Source organism: Chionomys nivalis, chromosome 17 (assembly GCF_950005125.1).
Source record: "Chionomys nivalis chromosome 17, mChiNiv1.1, whole genome shotgun sequence".
Lineage (NCBI taxonomy): Eukaryota > Metazoa > Chordata > Mammalia > Rodentia > Cricetidae > Chionomys > Chionomys nivalis.
In genome coordinates, this window is record NC_080102.1 from 54,571,609 (window position 1) to 54,594,319 (window position 22,711).

Here is a 22,711-nt window from a genome sequence, read left to right on the forward strand (position 1 = left end):
GGCTCTGGAAGCTGCCCCCCACCTCACACCACACAGGACTGCCTCCCCAACACCTTACATGGCTGTGGAATGATCGGCGTGGTGTCCTGGGGGCCGCACCACAGCAAAACCGTTCTGAAAGGGCAAAGACACTTATCACTCCAACAGCCATCTCTAGCCTACATCTGCCTGAGCCCATTCCCATCCTGGCCTCTTTCTCGAAGGAGTGAAAGGTATGAGTACCAGCATGTCACACCGAAGTGTCCAGATGCTTCATATACATGGCAGGCCTCTCGCAGCGACTCTACATCATAAACGTCATCACCCCCAATTTACAGATGAGAAATCAAATGGCAGTGAATTGACCCAAGTTACATGGCTGTGAACAGTAGTGCCGGGAGCCCTTATGATGCCAAGGGCACACCGATCGCCTTGGGCTATGAGCGCTCAGACCCTGGAGCTGTGTGCTTCAGGCAGATCACCCCGAGGCACCTGTCTGAGAGCAGTGAGCATAACCCCAACCTAATATGCAGGATCCCATCACTAAAATGAGTCAACAGGGCTGTGGCACTCAAGAGTGGCCATGATGCACCCACAGCTATAACACAGGTCTTAAGTGGCCTTGGACACCAAGGTGCTGGTGCCCAGTGGCTTGATTACCTGTGACATGAACTTAGGGGTCAAGCCTTACCTTGGTTTCAGCCCCGATTTCCCTTCCAAAACCTTGTAGTAGTATCCACAAGGAATGAGAGGTCTGAGGCTGGGATCCAGAAGCCCCACCCCACCATCACCTGGACACCTCCTCCGGAGTTTAGCAGCCTCTAATCTAAATGTCCTACCTTCAGTTCTCCGGAAGCCACTCTGAAGGCGAGGTCAGTGACGCTGCCTGCGGCCCATCGGGCTGCATTGGAGGAGTGCAGCTCATTCCAGATGGTGTCAGTATCTACCTGTGAGGGCCAGGGTTGGGGACTGCATCATCTTATGCTTTCCACAGGAGGCAGGGCCCCATGAGGCAGTGCCCACCCCATGGCCAGGACCCCAGGGGCAGGGAGCTGGGCAGACAAAGCTGCCTCCCCAGTGCCCCACCGCCCAAAGGCAAGGCCTCCTGTGTCCCCAGACCCAGCAGGACTTCTTCCCAGCACCAACTCGTGTGTGGCCAGCACTCTGCCTCCCCAGTCAGGGGAGGGGGCATGGCGTTACCTGGGTGGGATTGGGGTATGGGCCGGGAGGGGTTTTAAGCCCCAGCTGACTCTGCTCAGGCCCTGCGGGACGGTCGGAGCTGGAGGGGCCGTCTGCACCACTGTCTTCCACTCAGGGCCCCTAGCCCAGGCTGGGAGGCCCCCCAAACCCAGTCCCTGGGCCTCAAGGCTAGGGAGGGGCCGGGGGCCATGATGGGGAGATGGGAAGGGCGAGGCGGACCGAGAGAGGCGAGGAAGGCAGAAAGAGTCGCAAGAGGCTGGAGAGAGAGAGAGAGAAAGGACAGAGAGGGAGAGGAGGGAAGGGAGAAGAGAAGCAACAACAGTTGGAAAAACCAGAAAGTGGCAAGAAATGGGGAGTTGTGAACAGGGCACTGACTGTCTCCCCAACAGCCCCCTGGCAGTTCCCACTGCCCTCCTTGCTCAGCCTCCACCTCATTTCCACACACCTTGCCTGGCACCATGACAGGGACATTCTGAGGCAGGGAGGCCATGCCAGAGGAAGCAGAAAGACCTCCGACAGGTGAAGGAGAAACGAGCAAAGCTAGGGGCTGGAAGGCTGTGCCCTGGGCAGGGACGTTCTAAACCTCTAAGTGCATGGGAGGACCCCACAGCCCCACACTAGGCAGTCCAAAATCTGGAGGTCAAGTAGGGATACACCTGGAGCAAGCACCTGAGAGCTGAGAGAGACCCACTCCTGGGCAGGCGGAGCTGCCAACTCCTGGGACACAGTCTCAAGCCCCATTGTGAGCCTGTCTTGAGCCTCACTCAACATCTACCAAATACCTTCTAACTGTGAGGTGCTGGGCTCCACACTCATGGGACACTAATGGGACTGGGATCTGTCTGTCTGTCTGTCTGTCTGTCTGTCTATCATCTATATCCATCTATCATCTATATCCATCTATCTGTCTATCTGTCTATCTATCTATCTATCTATCTATCTATCTATCTATCTATCTATCTATCTATCTATCTATCACATGGAGCTCCCAGCCAGCAGAACATACTGGGAAAGGCCCTGACCTACCCAGTCTGGCAGAACCACAAGTCCCAGGTGGCAGAGGGGTGGGAGAGGGCCAAGAGAACCGAACGGAAGGCTGAAACCCCTTGGCAATGCCCACTTGAGATCTCTGGGCATACTTACCCCAACCCCGCCACAGGGTAGCATCACGAACATCCGCTGTGCCAGGAGGCCTGTGGGGAGAGGGTCCAGGTCACGTGAGTGAGGAGCACAGAGGCCTTAAGAGTAAATATGGAGGGAAAAGCAATACAGGGAGATATGGAGATGGGCAGCGGGTGGGGGGCGGCGGGCAGACGACACATGGACAACAGCAGGGCAGCACACTGGCATGGGGGTAGCTAAGCAGCTGGGCACAGCTGGGACACGAGTGCAGAGGTGGGTGAGGTGGGTAAGCGTGGGATGATTCGGGGCCGACATCACCTGTCTCCCTCTCCTACCTGTCAGCTTCCCATTATCCAGTTTGAGGCGGCTGAGGGGGTTGGTGCCATAGAGGAGGACGTGCCTTTCAGAATGGACTGATTGCAGCTCCTCTAGGGAGGCCTTTCGACCCCGGAGACACTGAGGGAGGGTCCACAGAGCTCCTGAGGTTTGCTCACCCTGCCCTTCCACCACCCCTCATCCCTTGCTGACCTCTCGCCCCTTCCCGTGCACAACCCCACCGCCTTACCTCACACTGACTGCGGAGACCCCGCTCCTGCAGCCGGGACCAGATGCTCTGGATGCGGCCTGCGTGCTCGGGGTGCTTGCTATTGTCTCCACAGGAGCATTGGTGCTTCAGCATCACGGAGTCATAGACCAGCCCTGCAAGAAACAGCGGTCAGGGCCGGCAGCGGGGGAGGGGCGGTCCACCATGGCTGCAGATGGAGAAGAGCCCATACCCACAGAGCCAGGCATGTACACATCCCTTGCTGCCACACGTGTGCATTCCCTGCCTAGTCCTCATGTGGAGAGCCAGCCCTGTTTCCCTACGCACACGTCTAAATGCCTCAGGCAGCCTGATGTACACACCAGGGCAGTACTAGCCTACCTTGCTCTGTATGATCCCTGCCTTCTTGGTACTCTTATTCCTTCCTCACAAGGCCCAAAATATCTCCTGTGCACTTGAGAGTTCATGCCCTAAACCGGAGACTTAACACAGGACATCTCCCTCTCAGTGTCCCGACACAGAGAGGAAAAGCAATTCCAAAGAAACCTCAAGACTGGGAGAGGGGATACCCACAATACTACTGGCTATGTGGCCAGTCTCCCAACTGCATATGGAAAACACTCAGAAAACTGGTTTACCTTGTAAGCAATATGCAAACAGCATGAAAACTATTTACATAGCATCTACCTTGTACGATGTATTAAAAGCAAAACAGAAGTGATTTAAATATGTGGAAAGATACAGACAGGTTAAACGCAAATGCCATTTTACATGACGAACTTGAGCATCTGTGGTTCTGGTACCTTTACAAGGTGGGCTGGGGTCCTAGAATCACCTCTCTGAGGGACTAAGAAACTGTAGTTCAGGCTACGCCAAGGGAAGTCTCCAGAAACAGACCCTGTCCATGCACATTGCTGTGGTATGGTCAGTGTCTGCACATCTCAGGATACCAGAGACTTTCAAAATGCTCACACCATTTGACCCAGGAATGCTACTCCTTAAGAATGACCCTCGAGAGATAATCCCAGACAGAAGACGTAAGAAAAAAGTCAGGTGTGTTAGCGCACACCTTTAATCCCAGTACACAGGAGGCAGAGGCAGTACACAGGAGGCAGAGGCAGGTGGATCTTGTGAGTTCCGGGCCAGAAAGAACTTCATATTAAGAGTCTATCTCAAAAACTAACAAGCAAAGCAAATTAAAACTATAGCCAGGTGGTGGTGGCACACGCCTTTGATCACAGCACTCTGGAGGCAGAGGAAGGTAGATCTCTATGAGATCAAGGCTAGCCTGGTCTGGACAGTCAGGGCAACACAGAGAAACCCTGTCTCAAAAAGAAAACAGAAAACAAAACAAAACAAAAAAAAACAACCAAAAAAAAAAAAAAAAGAAAAAAAAAGAAAAGAAAAAAGGAAAAAAGAAAAAAATCAAAAAAATAAAAAGAATTAAAACAAAAAAAATTAAAATTAAAACTGAACTGGGCATGATGATTCACACCTGCAATTCTAGTACTTAAATACCTGGCACCATCAGCAAAAAATAAAAAGAACTCAGTCAAACAGGATGCAAAATATAGCTGGCATGTCTGTGACATTAGACAGGTACGGGGGCTACTTAAACCTATAACACAGAGCTTAGGGCAACAAGACTCTAGGTGATTTTTCTATTCCTATATTTCCTTGAATTTCTCAAAATGTTTGAAATACCTTTGAGCTCTTTTTACAAGTACAGCAATGGTAAGTGATGTTTCGGCTTTTGTCTTAAAAGGGCTGGTCATGGTAGAAGGAGACCAAATTCCTTCCTGGCCCGACTGCTGCTTCTGTCACTTAACCATAGCTAGTCACTGTCAACTTAGGTTTCCTGAGTCGTGATGTCCTCACCTGCCTCATGGGCACCAGGGAGCTCAAACAAGATTAAGGTGTGCTCTATGGTCTCTGGAACTATCCTGAATACTGGCTACAGACATGGACACACACCCCAGCCTCTTCCTCCTGCCTCCCCAAGAGTCCCCTTTCGGTCTTACCTGTGGCAGGTGTCTCTGAGCTGTTGAGGACTTGGGTCTGACAGGTGGGCTCTGGGCTCAGCAGGGAGACAGGAGCTGCTGGGGAAGACTGGGTTCTGGACAGGGGCCGGTGTCCGACCTGGGCCAGAGGTAGCAACACAGAGTCGCCGGAGCTTCCCTGGGAGAGCCGCCCAGTTAGATGCTGCTGCTCCCAGAGCGGCACCTGAAAGAAACATGGCCACGGTCTCCAGTTTCTCAGATTTGACCACCCAAGGACTAAGGACTCTCCAGATAGACCCCCCTTTTCTAGAAAAATTCCAGATACGCGCTCTGGCCTTTCAACTCTCCAGCTCCCTGAAGACCAGCATGCAGACTGATGCCCTGATTTTACAAGAGCTCCTTGGCTCTGAGTTTATGCTGACCGAGAGCATCTCTCCTGGACTGTGCTACTAACCACAAAAAGACCTGCCTGGGACACTAAATGCGTGAACTGTCACCACCAAATGCCGCTGGTAGAATCCCATTTCCCAAATTCATAAAGTCTTAAGCCTCCCGTCTTTGGAGGTAAGGTCTTTGCAGGGGGAATCAAGTCATCATTGAAGAGGCTTGCCATCCCTCTAAGGAGGAAATCTGAGCAGAGGCCTACAGACAAGCCTTCCTCCACAGCTCAGAGCACACACTCCCACCTCACCCAAAACACACACCTTGATTTCACCCTGTCAGCCCTCAGAGCTTCAAGGTGATCAGTATCTGCCTTTCAAGGAGCCTGTGTGTGTAGCTCCTGCTGCAGTGGTCTTGGCAAATGAACACTGCCTTCATCCCCCATGCTATTAATCTAAAGCCCAGAGGACTACCATTGTCCGCTTTTTGCCCCAGCTACCTTTGGATAAAAGACACCCAGTTGTAGGGAGAAGTGTAGAGGGGAGTACTGTGGCTCTGTGAAAGGCCAAGAAGCAGGCAAAAGAAGAGGGTCTACTTGAGAAAGCAGGCTACTGGTGTGTACACGAACACACACATGCACACACACGCACGCACGCCTGCGCACTCACGCACCCATGTGGGCATCTGCACCTTGGTGTGGGTCTTCTGCTATCCCCTTCCTTCCCCATTATGTCAAGCCTTCTGACTGAGCTTTGCAGAGCCCTTGGGCCCAGCCATACCTGCTGGCGCTGCTGCAGAGAAATGGGGCCTCTGCCCTCGGGAGGCCCGTGGCCTGACTCCCTGTGTTCCAGGCCATCATTCACCACATGGCCCACTCCTCCACCATCTGTCTCTAGGTCCTCAGCTGAGGGTATCTGCCGCAGTCGGGGCTTCTCGCTTGGCTTGGCGGGCCTCTGGGGAGGGGAGATGGCTGGCTGAGAAGTGGGATAGAGAGGAGGGTGGGTGGCAGGGCATGGGTTGGGTGAGGTCACATTCATCTTGCTAGATCTCCAGCAGCCACCTCTCTTGTCTGCCAGGCCTTTCCTCCTCCTAAGCGCCCTTCTTCCAACCCACAGGGGCTCACGCAGGCATGCCCTTAGCACTTCCCCTACCCAGTTCCTCTCACCTTGATCAGCTGGACGTGAGGTTTGAGCCGATCCTGGCGGGATTGCAGGGGGCCCAGCAGAGGAGAGGCAGTGGCGCTGGGGGGCAGGGGCTCTGAGCGGGTCCGGTTAAGTGGCCGGTGGAGGCCTGAGCCGGAGAGCCGCTCGGTGGTCAGTAAGGGCTGGGCAAATTGGAAGGGCAAGGGCCCAAGCCCAGGCACTGGAAAGAAGAGATGTATGTAAGGAAGGGATTGTGGGAACCAGGAAAGAGACAGGGGCATAGAGTGGAGGTAGGACTTGTCAAGGAGACACAGACAATAAGGGACTAGAAGGTAAGGGACTAGAAGGTGGGTCTTTCCGGAACTTGGCCCCTTGGCAGGGTGCACAAATCCTACCCATTCCGGGAGAAGCAGCAAGACTCACCAGTCCACAGTGGGGCGTGGGAGACTGAGGGATCCAGGAGGAGAATGGGCTGCAGGCGAGAGGGTAAGGTCCCCCCAGCCTCTGGCTCCAGACCGTGGTGCAGGAAGAGGGGAGCGTGGGGGTTCCCCAGGACAGGACCCCGAGGGCCCAAAGTCGAATGGGTCCTGCGGTCACCATCAGCCTGAAAGAAAGGAAAGAAGTCAGAGTTGGACAGGATTCTGGGAAAGGAAGGTAAAGGAGAGGAAACAGGACACAGGCAGGAAAGAGGCTGGAGAAGCGCGGAGTGGGGGCAGGTTGCCCCAGCCACTCACCCTGGCAGGGGCAGGCAGCCCCAGTGTGATTGCGGGCAGCAAGGACATTGTCGGCAAAGCGAACGGGGCCAGAGAAGTCTCCTGCAGCCGCAGCCGCTGGCCCAAGAGCGCCTGCCATGGGGAGCAGGGTGACGGGTCACCAGTCCTGGAACTCTAACCCTGGTCTGCCTGTCCCCAGAACACCCAAGAGGCCCTGCTAGGGACTCCCCAGACCCTGAAGCCTCAGGCCAGGCCACATGCTGGAAAAAGGCCAAGACTCAGAACTGCCCCCAGGAAAGCCCATTTCCAGTAAAGCCTTACCTCTGAGCCCAGGGCAGGGTTGGGGCCATGCTCGCTGTCATTGGGGGAGCTGCACCCTGAGGCAGGTGTGCTGCTACTACCGGGGGAGGAGTCTGAGGAAAAATAAAGACATAGTCAGGGTCAGGATTCCTGGCCACAGTTCCTCCCTTCCGGGATGTGTTTCTGCTTTCTTCCTGGAGGAACAGAAAGTCACCAGACGGCCACCAGCCTGCGGCATCTCTGGGCAGTTGTTTTCACGCAGCTCCCAATTCCCCGGCAAACGCCAACTTAGCAGACCCAACAAGGTTAGGGCTTAGCCTCAACTCGCCCTCTCCCAGGCAGGTGTGTGGGATACACACTGGACAACACTTAGCAGGCCCACGTGGCAACTTCCATCTGGGTGGAGCACCACGGGTAAGGAGGGCAAGTCCGCGGCCTGGGCTGATCGGATCCTACCTCCAAGGGTCTCCGCAGGCCGCCTCCGAAGGCTGGGCGGGGCACTCTCCTTTCTGAGCAGGGGATTCTTGCGCCGCTCCAGGGACTTCTTGGGCTTATAACGCAACTTCAGGTTGGGCTCAGACACTGCAGAGGAACCAGCATCACTCCATCGCTATGCCAGCTACCCTGCTCCTCTCCACTCTTCTTTCTCTACATAGACCAGGCTGGCCTTAAACTCACAGAGATCCACCTGCTTCTGCCTACTAAGTGTAGAGACTAATCGCATGGACTACCGACAGGCCTGCCTTTTCTGTGCCCTTTAACTTCCCTCCTGGCCACCTCTATGGGTTAAAGAGAAAAAAGGAAAAAAGGAAGGGGGAAAAAATGTAGTGTGCTAACTGCCCCAGCCCTCCCTCAACCCCATACTCCTGACCTAAAATCTAAGGCCCTTTGCCTACTCTGGCTCCCCACGAAGGTCTGCCCTGCTCACCTGTTTTACGCAGGGGAAAGTGTTCCGGGGCTTCAGTGGGCAGGCTGGGAACCGCAGGCAGGAAGCTGCTAAGCATGGAGCGGGCAGCACCCTCTGTGTCCAAGGGCTCAAGAGTTCTGTGGGGTGAGCATCAAGGCTACTTCAGAAGCCCGGGATGCCCAAAGGCCCTGAAATCTCACTGTGCACAGACGCCTTCCTGAGCACAGCTGCCAGGAGAGCAACCACCAAGAGTTGGGCAGTGTGGAGCCAGCATGCCAGGCATCATCTCCAGGTGGCAGTAGTGGATCATCGTGCTACTGTAGCCGGTCTGCTCCTGGGATAAAACCCAGGCCTTGGAGCTTAGGGCCCCCTGGAGGCTCAGTGCCTTGGCTAGTAGGAACCTTTTCTAGGAACCAGGGCTTTCAGGGCCTCAGGTGAGACACGGGGAGAAAACTGAAGGGGAGAGGAGGACAGGTCCTCGTTGAGGAGGACTTGGGGGGGATCGTGTTAGGGGTGGAGTAAGAAGCAGGTGGTAGGTGTTGGGGAGGAAGGGACTCTAAGTATATGAGCCAGGTAACTCACAGGTGAGTATGCAGGGCAGAGGGGGCACAGAAAGGACCCGTTGGGACAATGAACTGCTACCTGTAGGGAATACTGGGGCTGCTGGGATGGACTGTTCTCTCAAGGGCTGCCTGCTGTTTTTTCAGGATCACCTCAGCCAGCTTCTGCTTGACCACACTGCTGGCTACAGCACCTGCAGAGGCAGAGACACAGGAAGGCTGGCAATGGGGAGACAGGAAGCCTCTCGGGCTCATTCTCTGCCCGCTGTCCAGGTCCCACTTTCAGCGCACCATGTCTAGGGGCTCCTCAGGCAAGAGAGGTAGGCCTGAGCCCCCACCCCTCATGTGAAGCCTCTAGACACTTCTGCCCACACTTCTGTTCACAGGCAGAGCAGAAGGCATCCTAGAAAATGGTGACCCTTCCACGCACCCCTTCCAGACCCATGGGGGACCCTGAACAGCAAGCAGAGAACAGGGGAGACAGACCCCACTCTTACTTCTCTTGCTCTTGTCTTTATTGAGAAGTTGCCGAAGTTCTTGTTCCTGCTGTCCCCCCTGCAGCTCTGGTACTGGCGCGTCCATGGAGAGCTGTGGACAGAGCAGAGCCGGCAGCTCAGGGAGGGAGGAGTAAAGGACAGAGCTAAGGTCCGGGGAGGCTGGGGTGTGTGTCTAGGGAGTTCTGTCTTTACCCTCATGGGCTCGGCTGAGCGCTGTTGCTGTTGCAGGCCTGCCAGGAAGAGATGGCGGTGCAGACGCTGGGGGTGCTGCAGGGCCAATAGCGCAGGCTCTGGTACGGGCTCCACTGTGGGCCGCTGGCCCACGCGCAGATCCATGGGCTGGGACTGGCAGCCTGGTGTGTCTGGCTGGAGGGCAGGGCAGCCTGGGGACACACAGCAGTGTCAGGTGGATGGTTAGTCAGCGGGAACACGGTCACAGACGACTGAACCCTCGGGGGCGGTCGACATCGGTAAAATCACCCTTAGGGGAAAGCCTGTCAGTGAGGTGCAGGTGGAACCTGGATGCCAATCTACCTATGAGGAAAGAGGTCTACAAACTACAGACACGCTCCCTTTCGATTGCAGATGGCTAGCACTGAGCCAAAGACTGCAAGCACAGTGTCGTCCCCCTAGAACGCTTTTCCACTGGCTTGGGGCTATATAGTGTTTTCTGAGATGGCGATGCAGTTCTAGGCTCTAGACTCTGCTTCCCTTTGTCTTTCTAGGAATGAGGCCAGGCCTGCTCAGGATAGGAGAGACCAGGCAGGTAACCTGGCCCACTCGGTCTCTTAAACCCTCAGCTGCCACTCTCTCATCGCCATGCTCTCTCTGTACCACTCCGGTCCTTGGGATCCAGACATCGTGCCTGGAGCTCAGAAACAGCCCTGGCTGGTTCCTCCGCTCACCAGGCCCATGAGCTGTGGTGCATACTCCTGCCTCCCATTGGAGCCAGCTGTGGGCCTGGCAAGGCCAGCAGGCTCAGCTGCTGCTTCTCCAGTGTCCTCTGCACCCACGCCAGGAGCACCTTGCCAAGACCGTGGGTGCAGGAGCTATTTATAGCTCGCCAGCAGACCAGGGACAGTGCCAGCATAGCCAGCTGGCTCGGCTGGGCTAAGCAGTCAGGGGTGCTGAGATGCTGGGAGGTGGGGCTGCTACAGGGGAGGGAGGTCCTAGGGAAGGGAAGGATGAGACCACAAGAGAGGGAGAATCTTCTTGAGGCATCCCCTCCCAGAGCAGCCACAGCTACCCTCAGGGGCTGGCACTAGTGAGGAATGGGAAGATCTCCAGTGGAACACCAATGGGAGAGTCAGGAAATGTAGTCTGTGGTCTATGCAGCCAGAGGCATCACAACCTTAACATCGGTGGTGCATGCATGCAACAAAACCCACTCAGCTCTCAGGCCACCTGCCCTGGATGCTAGTTATTGCTAGCCTTTATCCCAGATGAGCCAAGTGAGGTCCCGGTGTGAGGGGGACATCAAGGGGCAGAGAGAGGCTGAAGTCCAGTCCTCTGAAGGCCAATGCTACATTTCCCCACTAAGGCTCAGGAAATCACCTCCCTCTGGAAGAGGCTCCCACTGGGTAAGGGAAGAAAGAACTCGTGGGGCATTGTCACTAAGAGGTGTCAGTCCAACACTGTGAGGTGGACATGAAGAGTTGAGCTTGGCCTACTGTGGCCCTCCAATTACTCAGCAATTTGAGAGGGTGACTGCGCATCCAGATGCCACCCACAGTAAACAAACACCAGGATTTGGTGCCCTCACTCCTGTCCACATGGCTACCCAAGAAATCACTCCAGTTGAGTATGGGCCTCCATTGGCAACTATTCCCAACTCATGAGAGGCCTGTCTTCTCAAGTTCGGGTGTACCGGCTTCCTGAGGCCACTCCCTTGATGGTATAGGGATCAGGAGCACCCGAGGCGGGACACTATACCTGAGGCTTCAGCCACAGCAAATTCAGAGCAGCCACCTAAGAGCCACCGCCATCTTCACTCAGTATTACTTCCGCCAGTGCAAAAGGATGCCAGGACAGAGGCTGGACTCTGGCCAGAGCTTTGGGAATGCCTGTCGGGGTGCCTTAGCATTGGGAGGGGATGCTCCACACGGTAGCTCCGAGACAGGGAAAGCTCTCTGGGAAGCCTCCTTAAGCCACCAAGTAAGACAGTGACTCCCCGCCGTCCCGCAACAGACACAGAACTTTTTGGAGCCTGTCCTGGGAACTAGCTCTTGTAGACCAGGCTGGTCTCGAACTCACAGAGATCCGCCTGCCTCTGCCTCCCGAGTGCTGGGATTAAAGGCGTGCGCCACCATGGCCCGGCCAGATACAGAACTTCTTATCCCCGGGTCTTTGGCTTGCAATGTCTCCTGTCGGTGCTGTCTCTACGTCTCACTTTCCCAGACCAACTGCTCAAAGCCCAGCTGGACCTAGGTCAGCGCACAGCACCCCTTCCTCCTGGACTCCATGTTGGCTGCTCATAGCACTGTAAGCTGTGCAAGGGCAAGCCTGGATTAAGCTCCAGAGGTCGGCTTTGGTTTGCCATTGCTCATCATCCCGGGACTGAGGATACTGTAACCGGGCATAAGGTAGAAAAATAAACACAGACTCGCAGGAAAATCTTGGTATTTCTCCTCAGTGGCTTAGGATGCTGGTTCACATCTATGCAGTTCATAAACGATTCGGAGCGAGAGGATAAGTTCATGAGTCAAGTGCTCTCAATTAGCACAGGTCATGTGTTACTACCTACCCCCTCCCTTTCTGTCTTGTCTCCTTTTGTATATCCTGTCTTCCCAACCTTTGGGACAGCTGAACTAAGATCCTCTGGTCCCTTCCAGTTCTCCCTGCGATGTGCTACGTGGTGGAATCCCTACCTACATCATTGCCTGTGGCAAGCCAGGGAAAGGACAGCTTCAGACCTTCATTCAAGACCTAGGTAGCAACAGGAAGTCCACTGCAACCCAGGCTTCCAGGAAGAGTGAGTGACAGCAGAGGCAGTCCAGGCCAGTAGGGAGGACCCAGAGAAAGTCATCTAACCAATAAGAGACCTCACTCTTCCCTGAAGGGCCCATGAGAGGACTAAGAGACTTGAAAACAAGAACACAGCTCTCCTAACCTGGATCCAAAGTTGCCTCTCCTGTCCTTATTCTTCTGGAGGCCCAACTTTGTCCCTTCCTTAGGACCCCCATCTTCCAACTCTCTGGCCCAGCAACATCCCCACTTGTTCACACCCTTGGGGTCTCACCTTTCCGAGGTAGTTTCTATTCCTCATTCTCATCCCTTACCCATTTCTCTCAGCCCTGACTTTTACCTGTGCCAGGGTGAGTGGAGCAGCGGGTACCCAGGCTTACCTGGGACCCATCTGTAGAAAGGAGAGAGCTGAAGGTGTATTGGCGGGGGGGGGAAGGGGGCAAGGGAAGAGGGCTACTGCCCCCGGAGAGGGCAAGCTCCCTGCTGTTCCAGGCTGGCCAAGTGGGATCTCCAGCTTCTGCAGCTAGCTACCTAGTGCCCTAGCTAGTTACTCCACTGCTTGGGCACAGTGCACAAGAACTTAAGGAAGCCCCAGTTCACCCAACAATGCCCTCATCCCTCCCTAATGTGGTCAGATACCATCTTCCCTGGGCAGCCAAAGCACATTTCCAACATCCTGAGGGGGAAAAAGCAGGTTGGGGGGGGGTGCGGGACCAGACGTGGGAGCATGTGGCTGGGGAGGGCAAGAACGAGCTGGGGAGAGCAGGCCGTGAGAAGCAGAAAGTAAATGTCAGGAACAGGAAGAGTCTTCAAAGCGGGAAAGGACTGAGCTGTGACTGCAGGCAAGGGAGAGCTGGTAGGAGCTGTGAAGTAGGGGAGATAGGCACCCCAAGGACCCCAGTGTAGGGCCCCCTCATCTAGATGCCCCATTCTTGATTGTCCAAGAAAAAGTCCCATTAAGCCTTTCTGAGATAACCTGGGTTAGAAACCTTTTCTTTGGAAATGGTGACCTCTCCCAGGCTCCCAAGCTCACTCAGAATCCACAAAACTACAATAGGAACTTGGGTTGGTTGATACAGAAAAGACCCAGACAGGCTAGGAGGGGGAAGCAGACATGGGTTCTCACACCACCTGTCGGCAGTGCCAGCCCAGCTCGGGGCCAAGGGACTGAAGGCCCTCCCAGAAGGGTCAAGGAAGCCGAGGGCTTTCTCTAGGCAGTATTTAGTGGCTACGCTCCTCAGACCAGACCTAGTGCACAAGGTTGCTTCCTGGAGGGAGATGGGTGCTGCTTTCTGGACCTGTGCTCAGTGGGCAGCTCCAGGCATAAGGGACTCAAACCAACGGTCCATCATACCTTATCATCCATGCCTTGGTACACAGTTCTGTGAGTACATGCTGCCCCCACCCATTAATTCAGTCACCTCTCTGGAGGTCTGTCCGAGACCCCATGTCGGGGTGGGACTGGTCCTATGTGCTCTCCTCACTTCTCATGCACTCCCAGTGTCCCCACACCTCAGCACAGCATTGATTATGGGATCAATGGTGGCGTTTCTCAGCCATCCTCACCTGCAGTAACACCTTCTAAGGCACAGGAGGCCCTGTTGGTCCTGGTGAATCACACAGTGATCCTCTCCAGACTCCCTGCCTAAAACAGAAATATTTCTCAAGTTTTGTAATCCCCAAGAAAGAACTACCCCAGAAGCTGCCTCCTCTTTCTAGGGCTAATCTTCATTCTGGACGTCTTAGGACCCCCTTCGTATGGGGGCTCTGATCCTGGGAAGTTTCTGCACTGACTCTTAGTGTGTTCCCTGTATAACAGTTAACCTTGGTGGTCAACCTGACATATGGGAAGATACACTACCATCAGACTGGCCCAGTCTGCTCTATGAGGCTTTTTTTTTTTATTGCTAACTGACAGAGGGGAGCAGTGACACCCCAGGAAGGTGGTCCTGGGTTGTACGAGGAAGGTAGCTGAGAGAGGCAGAGAGAGCAAGCCGGGAAGCAGCATTCCTTCCCTCCATGGTTTCTGCTTCCACGTTCCTGCTTGAACTCCGTCCCTGACTTCCCTCAATGTCAGATGTACTATGATGTGGAACCATAATCCAAACAAACCTTTTCCTCCTCCAAGTTGCTTTTGGCCATGGTGTTTACCACATTGCTGAAACCAGACTTTCTTCTTTTTTCCTTTTTTTTTTTTTAGAGGGTTTCTTTGTGTAGCTTCGGAGCCTGGAGCCTGTGCTGGATCTCACTCTGTAGACCAGGCTGGCCTCATACTCACAGAGATCTGCCTGCTCCTGCCTCACGAGTGCTGGGATTAAAGGTGTGTGCCACCACCACCCAGCTCAAAAACCAGATCTGAACATGCTGTCAGGTCCAGAGGTCCCCTGTATCCTGGGAATTAACTTGCACTTCCCCTAGGCCCTTGCCTTCACACTTGCGAGCAGTGAGACCTTCCGTGCCTCACGCCCCTGGTAACCACAGGTCTGGACACCATGCACTCTGTGGAAAGGAGAAGAACTAATAACCTTGGGCCTTGTGGCTCGTGACAACGACTGCAGAAATAGTTTGTGGCGGTGACCTATGACACAAGCTCTATGCACAAGAGCCACATGGATGTGTGTGCACGCATGCGGGCAAGGAGCCTGAACCCAAAAGTACTTTCTAGAAAAAAACCTCTCTATTCCCTAACTCTCTGCTAAGAGCCATGGAGTTCAAAACACCTGGGATAGTTCCCTGAGTGAAGACGGATGGCATCTCAGGTGCCATAGAGGCCTGAGCTGAGACGAGAAAGGGGATATCCTGCACCCCAATTCTTGCCTGAATTTGGGGACCCCCCCTGTCAGTGACCTCACTACCTTTCTCAGAGGCTGGCTATAGGGTCAAACCACATGGAAAAACAAGGAGAAATTTGACCCGAGGGACCAAGAACACTGTCCAGGGCTGGACCCTTCACCCTTCACGAGGCTCTTGGTTGGCAGCTTCTTAGGAGCCAGTCGTCCCCCACCCACCTCCACTACCGTTTCCACCTTTTTGGGAAGCAATCGTAATCAGGCTTAAGGAGTTCACTCAGTGTGGGGAACTTGGACTAACAAGTTTCCTTCCTGATCCAGAGCATCTAATCTCACCCAGAACCAAGAGCCTCAACTACCCTGCTCCTGTGGGCACATCACAACCCTGAGCATCCAATTTCACCCAGAACCAAGAGCCTCAGCTACCCTGCTCCTGTGGGCACATCACAATCCTGAGCAATTTCCAGACTAGGCCCAAACACCGTGAGGTTCCACCCTGGGCCCCCGAGACAAGCTGGGTTTCTGGACCTCATCTGTCCCACAAGGTGACAAGAAGCCTGAGCCCAGGTTACTCTCAGCTCCTGGTCCCTTGCTATTGGCAAGAAAGGAAGCTGCAGGAAGACCAGGTCTTAGCTGCAGGGGAAAGCAGAGAGAGGAAGCTGGCCAAGGTCCTGGGTTCCAGGCTGAGCCAACTATATTCCGGGTTGCAGCCTCAGAGTCTCTGGCCATGACACAGGAAGAACAAAACCTGACTACTTGTAGGGACTGGCAGAGGAGGGAAGAGGACAAGAGAGGACAAAATAGCAAGGAGAAGGCCCATGGTGTCAGCCTCTAAGGCCAGTGAGAGCCACGGGGAGACAGCCCTTCTTCCAGGCATCTGGCTGAACCTAGGAACGCTCAGGCCGATGCTGTCGTGGCAGAGGGAGGTGACAGGGCACTAGATCACCAGCAGGAGCCCAGACAGACCAGTGTGAGAAGTGACTCCAAACAGGTGCCGACACCCTCCAGAGGCCACCGAGCTGGGGGGCTCAGGAGGCATAGCTTCTGAGTGCTTCATGCTTCGTTTCCTGCTTTCAAACAGTGAGCAGGGTAAACAAGAGGACCCGAGCTGACTCCCCAGCAGCCACGGGAAAAGCTGGGTATCAGGGCTGGAGAGATGGCTCCATGGATAAGAACACTGGCTGCTCTTTCAGAGGACCTGGGTTGAATTCTCAGCACCCACAGACTGGCTTACAACTGTCTGTAACTGTTTCAGGGGATTAGACTCTTTCTTCTGGCCTCTGGAGGCACTGTACACATATGGTACATACATGCCAAATATTCATACGTGTAAAATAATATAAACATTTAAAAAGCCGGCTGGGCACAGTGGTGTGCATTTACAGTTCATCAGTAGGGAGGCAGAGACAAGAGGATCCCAGGGACTCACTGGCCAGCCAGTCTGGCCTAATCAGCCCCAAGTCCTAGTAAGAGACTGTCTCAAAATGACACCCAAGTTGGCTCTTACCTCTACGCACATATGTCCACCCCATACACATAAAAACACTTACACACTTGCACATGTACACACACATACCATCATGTGTACACACACGGATACATACATACCTACTATGTACACACAACTTTTTTTTTTTTCTGAGACAGGGTTTCTCTGTGTAGCCTTGGCTATCCTAGAATTCATGCTGTAGACCAGGATGACCTTGAACTCACAGAGATCCCTCTGGCTTTGTCTCGTGAGTGCTGGGATTAAAGGAGGCACCACCAACTACCCAGCATACACACGATTTTTAAAAAATGTATTACTACTTTATAAATATACTAAAATATACTCTATAATCTAAAATATAATCTAAAAAAATTTAAAATGTATACTAGTTACAGTTAGTAAAAAATTCAAACAGCCTAAAAATGTGTCAGAATATAAATTTTTCATTCACCCCAGACTCCCTAAAAATTCCCGTGACTCAGACCTTTTTAAAACAGTTTCTTGTATTCACCCCCCCACCCCATCCTTTCAAAACTTTATAGTCTTGGCTCTGATCTGCTTCTTGCTCAGATTTATTCATAGCCTAGGGGACAAACAGTGGGCTCTTAAATGAAGCCTATGAGGCGAGTGAGGGTCCCTAGCATTAAGGACCTTGGCTAAGACGTCAGGTGGGGAGAGCCAGCTACATGACAACATCTGGAAGCGTTTCACCTGCTCCATCTGCGATCAAAAGAAAGGCCAGCTGCGGTCAGCCATACACCATCACAGCTGCCCATTATTCCCATCTGCTCCGAACCTGGAAGAGCCCCCATCCTGGCACTAACAAATCGGTATCTGATCCCAGTGCATCCTTCCTCTTCAACCACAGGCATTTACCTTGTACACATCCTCGGCTCCATTCCTTTTCCCTAACTGTCCCAACAACAGAGGCTTCCCTTTTCTTCCCACCCAAACTGTTGTGAGGGAGCCCTAGCTGCTCCAATTGTCTTTCATCTGCTAACTGACCCAGAGCTCATGCGAAGCCCCACGAGGTTACTGCTTTTATCTCTAGTGTAAAGATGGGTAGACTAAGACCCAGCAGCATTAAATATCCTGAGGTTAGGGACTGGAGGGATGGCTCAGGGGTTAAGAGCACTTACTGCTCTTGCAGAGAACCAAGGTTTGGTTCCCAGCACCCACACTGCAGCTCACCACTGTCTGTAACACCAGTTCCAGGGAATCCCATGCCTCTTCTGACCTCCACGGGTTCCTATACTCACACTGTGCACATACATACACTCAGGCACATTTTGCGTGTGAAAAACACCTGAGGTCACATGGCATGATGACTGTAGAATCCTGTACTCAACACACGCCTCTCAGCTGGCCAGCGCAGGGCAAACATAAGGCAAAGAAAGCTCTTCATCTCCAGGATGTACCAGAGGCAATCCCAGCCCTGTGCAAGCCAGAGGCCAGAGGCTGTCTCATTGACCTGTGGGTACCCATGAAGACAGTCCCAAAGAGTCACCTGCAGCAACTGAACTTGGCAGAAGCAATAACAGGACTGTTAGGTTTGGAGGCTCAGGGGGAAGCCTGCCCCATCACATCTCTTCTCTAGAACCATGATTCTCAACCCTCCTAATGCTGTGACCCTCCTCATGTTGTGGTGACCCCCCCCAACCATGAAATAATTTTATTACTACTTCATAATTGTAATTTTGTTACTGCTGCGAATCATAATGCAGATATCTGTGTCTTCCAGTGGTCTTAGGTGACCCCTGTGAAACGGTCATTCAACCCCCCAGGGGTCGTGACCCATAGGTTGAGAACCACTGCTGTAGAGGCTCCTAAGCCCCCCCTATAGCTTTTTTTTTTTTTTTTTTTGGTTTTTCGAGACAGGGTTTCTCTGTGGTTTTGGAGCCTGTCCTGGAACTAGCTTCGTAGACCAGGCTGGTCTCGAACTCACAGAGATCCACCTGCCTCTGCCTCCCGAGTGCTGGGATTAAAGGCGTGCGCCACCATCGCCCGGCTCCCCTATAGCTTCTTACGGGAGGCCCCAAACAAACCGCACAGATCCTTTGAGGACACAGGCTCAGCTGGCAGAGGGGCAGCTTGGGATGGGTGCCTACCGAGATGGAGGTCTGGGGGTAGCTGCAAGGGGACAGGGAGATGGCGATGGCTGTCATGGCAGCTGGACACCCAGAGATCAGAGAGCTTGAAATGCAGGGTTCGGGCTGCCTCTGCCCCCGCAGTGAACAGGCCCCTTCCCCTCCATCTCTGGGTGGCTGGGGCTCTAGGGCAGTTATTTTTAGCTCTTGACACCTGGGTATTTTGCAGCCACAGGATGTCCGGTTTGGAGTCCCTTTCTGGGAATCCCACACGAGGCTGTTGTAAACAGCCCCACACAGTGGTAGCCTGAGCCAGGAGCCAGTCGCCCGCCCCCCCTACACCGCCACCCCCGTTTGAAAATAATCAAACAGGAAGTAGATGTAACCATGTCATTGGCAGCTCAAGCATCCCAGGAGTGAGAGTGTCCCCTCTAGCTCTTCATCTCACCTCTGGTGGCCTCTCTCACAAATCCTGAGGCAGCGGTCCAGGGTCATTTCCGTGAAGACATGGCTCTCTTTAGAGCCTTGCTGCTCCCTGCTAAAGAACAGGGAGATCCTGCAGCCTCTGCCACCCCCCAGGGCCCCCTGGACCACTCCTTAGCCTTTCTGAACTCCCTCTGTGGAGCAAGAGCACACACCTCCGCAGGGTGGTTTTCCATATGTTCACTCCCTATGTTCAGGGCCTGTCTTGCAGCCTGGCTTGCTCTGAAATGACCTGTCCACTTAGGGAATTCCTGAGCAGACAGGTTGCCCAGTCCAGACTGTCCTGCCATTTCTAGGCACTGAAAGCCCTCAGGCATGTAAGTTCTACGTTCACCTACAACTCCCTTGATCCAGTAGCTCTAATCTTATTGGCAGTTCACTATAAAGTCTACTCACTACTTATTTTGTTCTGAGCAGGCAAGATCTGAGGCCCTGTCTGTGGGGCTCCAAGTTTAGGATTTGACAACCTCTGCCTTGCCCTCCCCCAACACCCCCACCCTGTGCCCACTTCACCCAGCAGCCAGTCCCAGCCAGCCTTTCTCAACTGCTTGCCCCAACAGGAAGCACAGTCACCACCCCAGTGCTGCCTCTGGGGGCGGTGACTTTTCCCCCTTGAGGGTTGCTGTTGGGTTGGGTCTATCTGTGCACCCCACTCCTGTTTGCTCCTAAGTCCTGCTTTTCCTTGCTGTTCTTTCTTAGAACCCCCACCTGCGCCACCCAAAGGTCTCCCTGACTCGTCTGAGAGGGCGGGGGAAAGGCCCAAGCTATTTGATATATTATTCTAACCATTAATATTAATCATTTTAACCACTGATATTAATAATGGCCAGCAGGCATATATTAATGCTGACGATGCATTTCCTACCACAGCCTTATAAAGTCGGCGCTATTACAAAAGAAACGGAGGCTTCAAGAAGTGAAGAGACATGTAAAGGGCAGTGTGGCTTAGCCATAGAGAGCTTGTCTACCAGGGGAGAGGCCCTGGACTTATCTCCAATGCCACAAAAGACAGAAGAGAAAGGAGAGAGAGCAAAAGAGAGGGGAAGGGGAGAAGGGGAGGGAAGGAAGAGGGGAGAAAAGAAACTCGTCTGAGCTTGCAAAACCTAAGCTCATGATCAGCACACGGGCATGGACACCTCCTAATAGGTGGTGAAGGGAGGCCACCAGGGGACACACAGGACAGTAGAGTGGCTCCCAGCATTGGCATGCTTCCACAAAACATGAGATGCTTTATCCAAAACATACCAAATAACAAACACCATCTCTGCCAAGTCCCTCCCGCGCCTTGTCTCTAGGAGGCTCATCTTCACTTCCTTGTTCATCTGCTATTTCCCAGTTCCTTGAATGTGCATTTTACCATTGTATTGGCTTCCTGTAAGCTGCCTCCAGCGGGGTATAACTGAACAAGCAGACCTCTCAGGGTGCCTTGGAGGATCACATGTCGTGAGAGCACTCTGGAAACTGTCAGGTCCTGTAGGAAATTCCAGTTGCATAACCAGAGCAAGTCACCCTAAGACTGGTACTCAGAAGAAATTCTTTTGGAAGGATACAGCCTCTTCCGCAATCCCAAGCCTCTGCCCTGGGCAGACCTTGGCAGGTGGAAGGGTGGAGAGAGGAGTGCAGAGAGGAGCACCTCACTCAGGACAGGCAGATTAACCCCAGCTTTGGGCAAGGTGGAGGACACTGGTCACAGACCCTGTACACCCACTGGCCTGGGGGTGGGCTCTTAGTACAAACCAAGCAAATGGGAGGCATCTGGAGTCTGTGAATAGCAACAAGCTATGAATGCTGGCACTCACTGAGACGCCACATTAATATTAATGACCTAAATACCCCAGACATCCCCAAATCCAGTCATGTCCTAGTAGTCTCCTTTTGCCTGTTATTTTTAGAAAACGGCAGAAGTCTATCAGGCAGATTCTCCTGGTGATTCCCATTCCCTTCTGTGGCAAGGACTGCCCTTGACACTTATCAAAGATCTTTCCGGACCACAAATCCAGCTAGGGTGCTTACACAGCCTTCACGGAGTTCAACAGCCAGATGTACGGTCCTGAGTACCTGGTGTGAACAAAGTCACTTCAAGGGCAACTTCTAACTAAATGGGGACTGGATGAGATGGGGATAGCTCACAGGGAGATAGAGATGGCTGACTGAAAAATTCAGCATGCACAGTGCCATGTCATGTTAGAAAAAAAAAAAGACAGCTTTAAGGGGCACATGAGAAAGAGAGAAGGCATGTGCTGAGGGCCCGGGGCCACCTCATGTAGAGCTTACACCATGTGCTACTGCCCTTTAATGCCGCCGTCCTGTATCGTGTTTCTGCAGAAGCACCTTTGTGGTAACAATTCATTGCACACACACACACATACATGTGCACACCCTGGAAGCAAAGTCTATATGTGACCCAGGGCCCCCTGGGAACTAGGCTATAGGGTTTTCAAGAATGCCACATATTCTCGGGCCCCATATCCTCAGGGAATCCATGGGATCTACACGCTCGGGGCATCTGCCTCTTGTGAATCACACTGAGGGCCTAGCCCAGGCTAGGCAAAGTCAGGCCTTGCTTAGCGAATGCCTGTTGGCTGAATAATGATATTTCCTGAAAGCAATGCCTCATGTCTCCTCCAGGCCCAGTGCGCTGGGAATACTGCTGATGTCACTGACCTGCACACCCCTCCTCTGCTTCACCCTCCTCCTAAGGGCTGCCAGGGAGGAGCTAAAGGAAAGGTCACCAACAGCAGATGTTGGCAAGGTACTCACAGAGGAGGTGATTAAAGGGCCTATCTGCCCGGCATGGCAGGGTCAGTCCCTTTGACAAGCCAGCTGGCTATGAAGCCTGGGGTCCCCTCTCACCCTGCTTCTCTGGGAAGGGAGTGAAGAGAGAAGCAGGGGTCCACCCCATGACTGTTGGCTATAGATGCCTGCTGTTCCACCCCAAGGGTGGGGGAATCTAGAGCAGGGAATTTGGCCTGGTTTTTCATGTGAATTGGGGCTGGGCCCCGCTCTGTCATGACTCCAACATTCCCTATTTCTGACCTTCAAAAATATGAACAATAACAATAATAAGGATGAGTATTCAGCGTGCACTGGTTTCCTACCAGACATGGCATAAGTCACGTACACTATCTCCTTTAATCTCTATAGCAACTCTGTGAGACTGAAAACATAATTATCTTCACATAGCAATAAAGAAACTGAGTCTCAGAGAAGGAGGTGCCCAGGCTTAGCCTGTTGCCGGGGAAAGAGTCAGCCCAGACCAGCCGTTCTTTCCTCTTGTCCCTCCTGGAAGCACCTCTTGCTGGGTTTTGCCAATGACACAGGGCGATAGGAACTGACATCTGGGGGATGCTTTAGACTCGGGGAGTTTACACCCCAGGTGAAGACGACTCCGGAACAGACAGGAGGAAACAGACTTCGCCACACTAGCCCTCACAACCAGCACTCAAACCCAGATCTTGGGCCTCAGTTTTTCTCCATTTCATACAACCCTCTGGCCCAGAGCCTTATCTCCTCTGAGCTCTGGGCTCCCTGCATGCAACCCTGTGCTGAGCGCG

General features: G+C 53.4%; 1 protein-coding gene across 5 annotated transcripts in view; it reads right to left on the reverse strand.

Annotated features, from left to right (window-relative positions):
- The window catches only part of Hdac7 (histone deacetylase 7), a 35,404-nt gene that overhangs the window by 6,641 nt on the left and 6,052 nt on the right, over positions 1–22,711 (reverse strand). The window contains exons 1-17 of one of the 5 annotated variants that reach the window (XM_057792747.1): positions 19,123–19,179; positions 9,538–9,728; positions 9,346–9,436; positions 8,931–9,042; positions 8,310–8,425; positions 7,838–7,963; positions 7,403–7,494; positions 7,103–7,213; positions 6,792–6,972; positions 6,392–6,588; positions 6,006–6,200; positions 4,867–5,068; positions 2,867–3,000; positions 2,637–2,757; positions 2,323–2,372; positions 819–926; positions 59–114 (exon numbers count right to left, since the gene is read on the reverse strand). In XM_057792747.1, the coding sequence (XP_057648730.1) occupies positions 59–114; positions 819–926; positions 2,323–2,372; positions 2,637–2,757; positions 2,867–3,000; positions 4,867–5,068; positions 6,006–6,200; positions 6,392–6,588; positions 6,792–6,972; positions 7,103–7,213; positions 7,403–7,494; positions 7,838–7,963; positions 8,310–8,425; positions 8,931–9,042; positions 9,346–9,436; positions 9,538–9,681 (2,036 nt within the window). In that variant the 5' untranslated portion in view covers positions 9,682–9,728; positions 19,123–19,179. Of the gene's footprint in view, positions 1–58; positions 115–818; positions 927–2,322; positions 2,373–2,636; positions 2,758–2,866; positions 3,001–4,866; positions 5,069–6,005; positions 6,201–6,391; positions 6,589–6,791; positions 6,973–7,102; positions 7,214–7,402; positions 7,495–7,837; positions 7,964–8,309; positions 8,426–8,930; positions 9,043–9,345; positions 9,437–9,537; positions 9,729–19,122; positions 19,180–22,711 lie in introns of those variants that run through there. The other 4 variants (XM_057792746.1, XM_057792745.1, XM_057792749.1 and 1 more) reach the window with 4 other exon arrangements.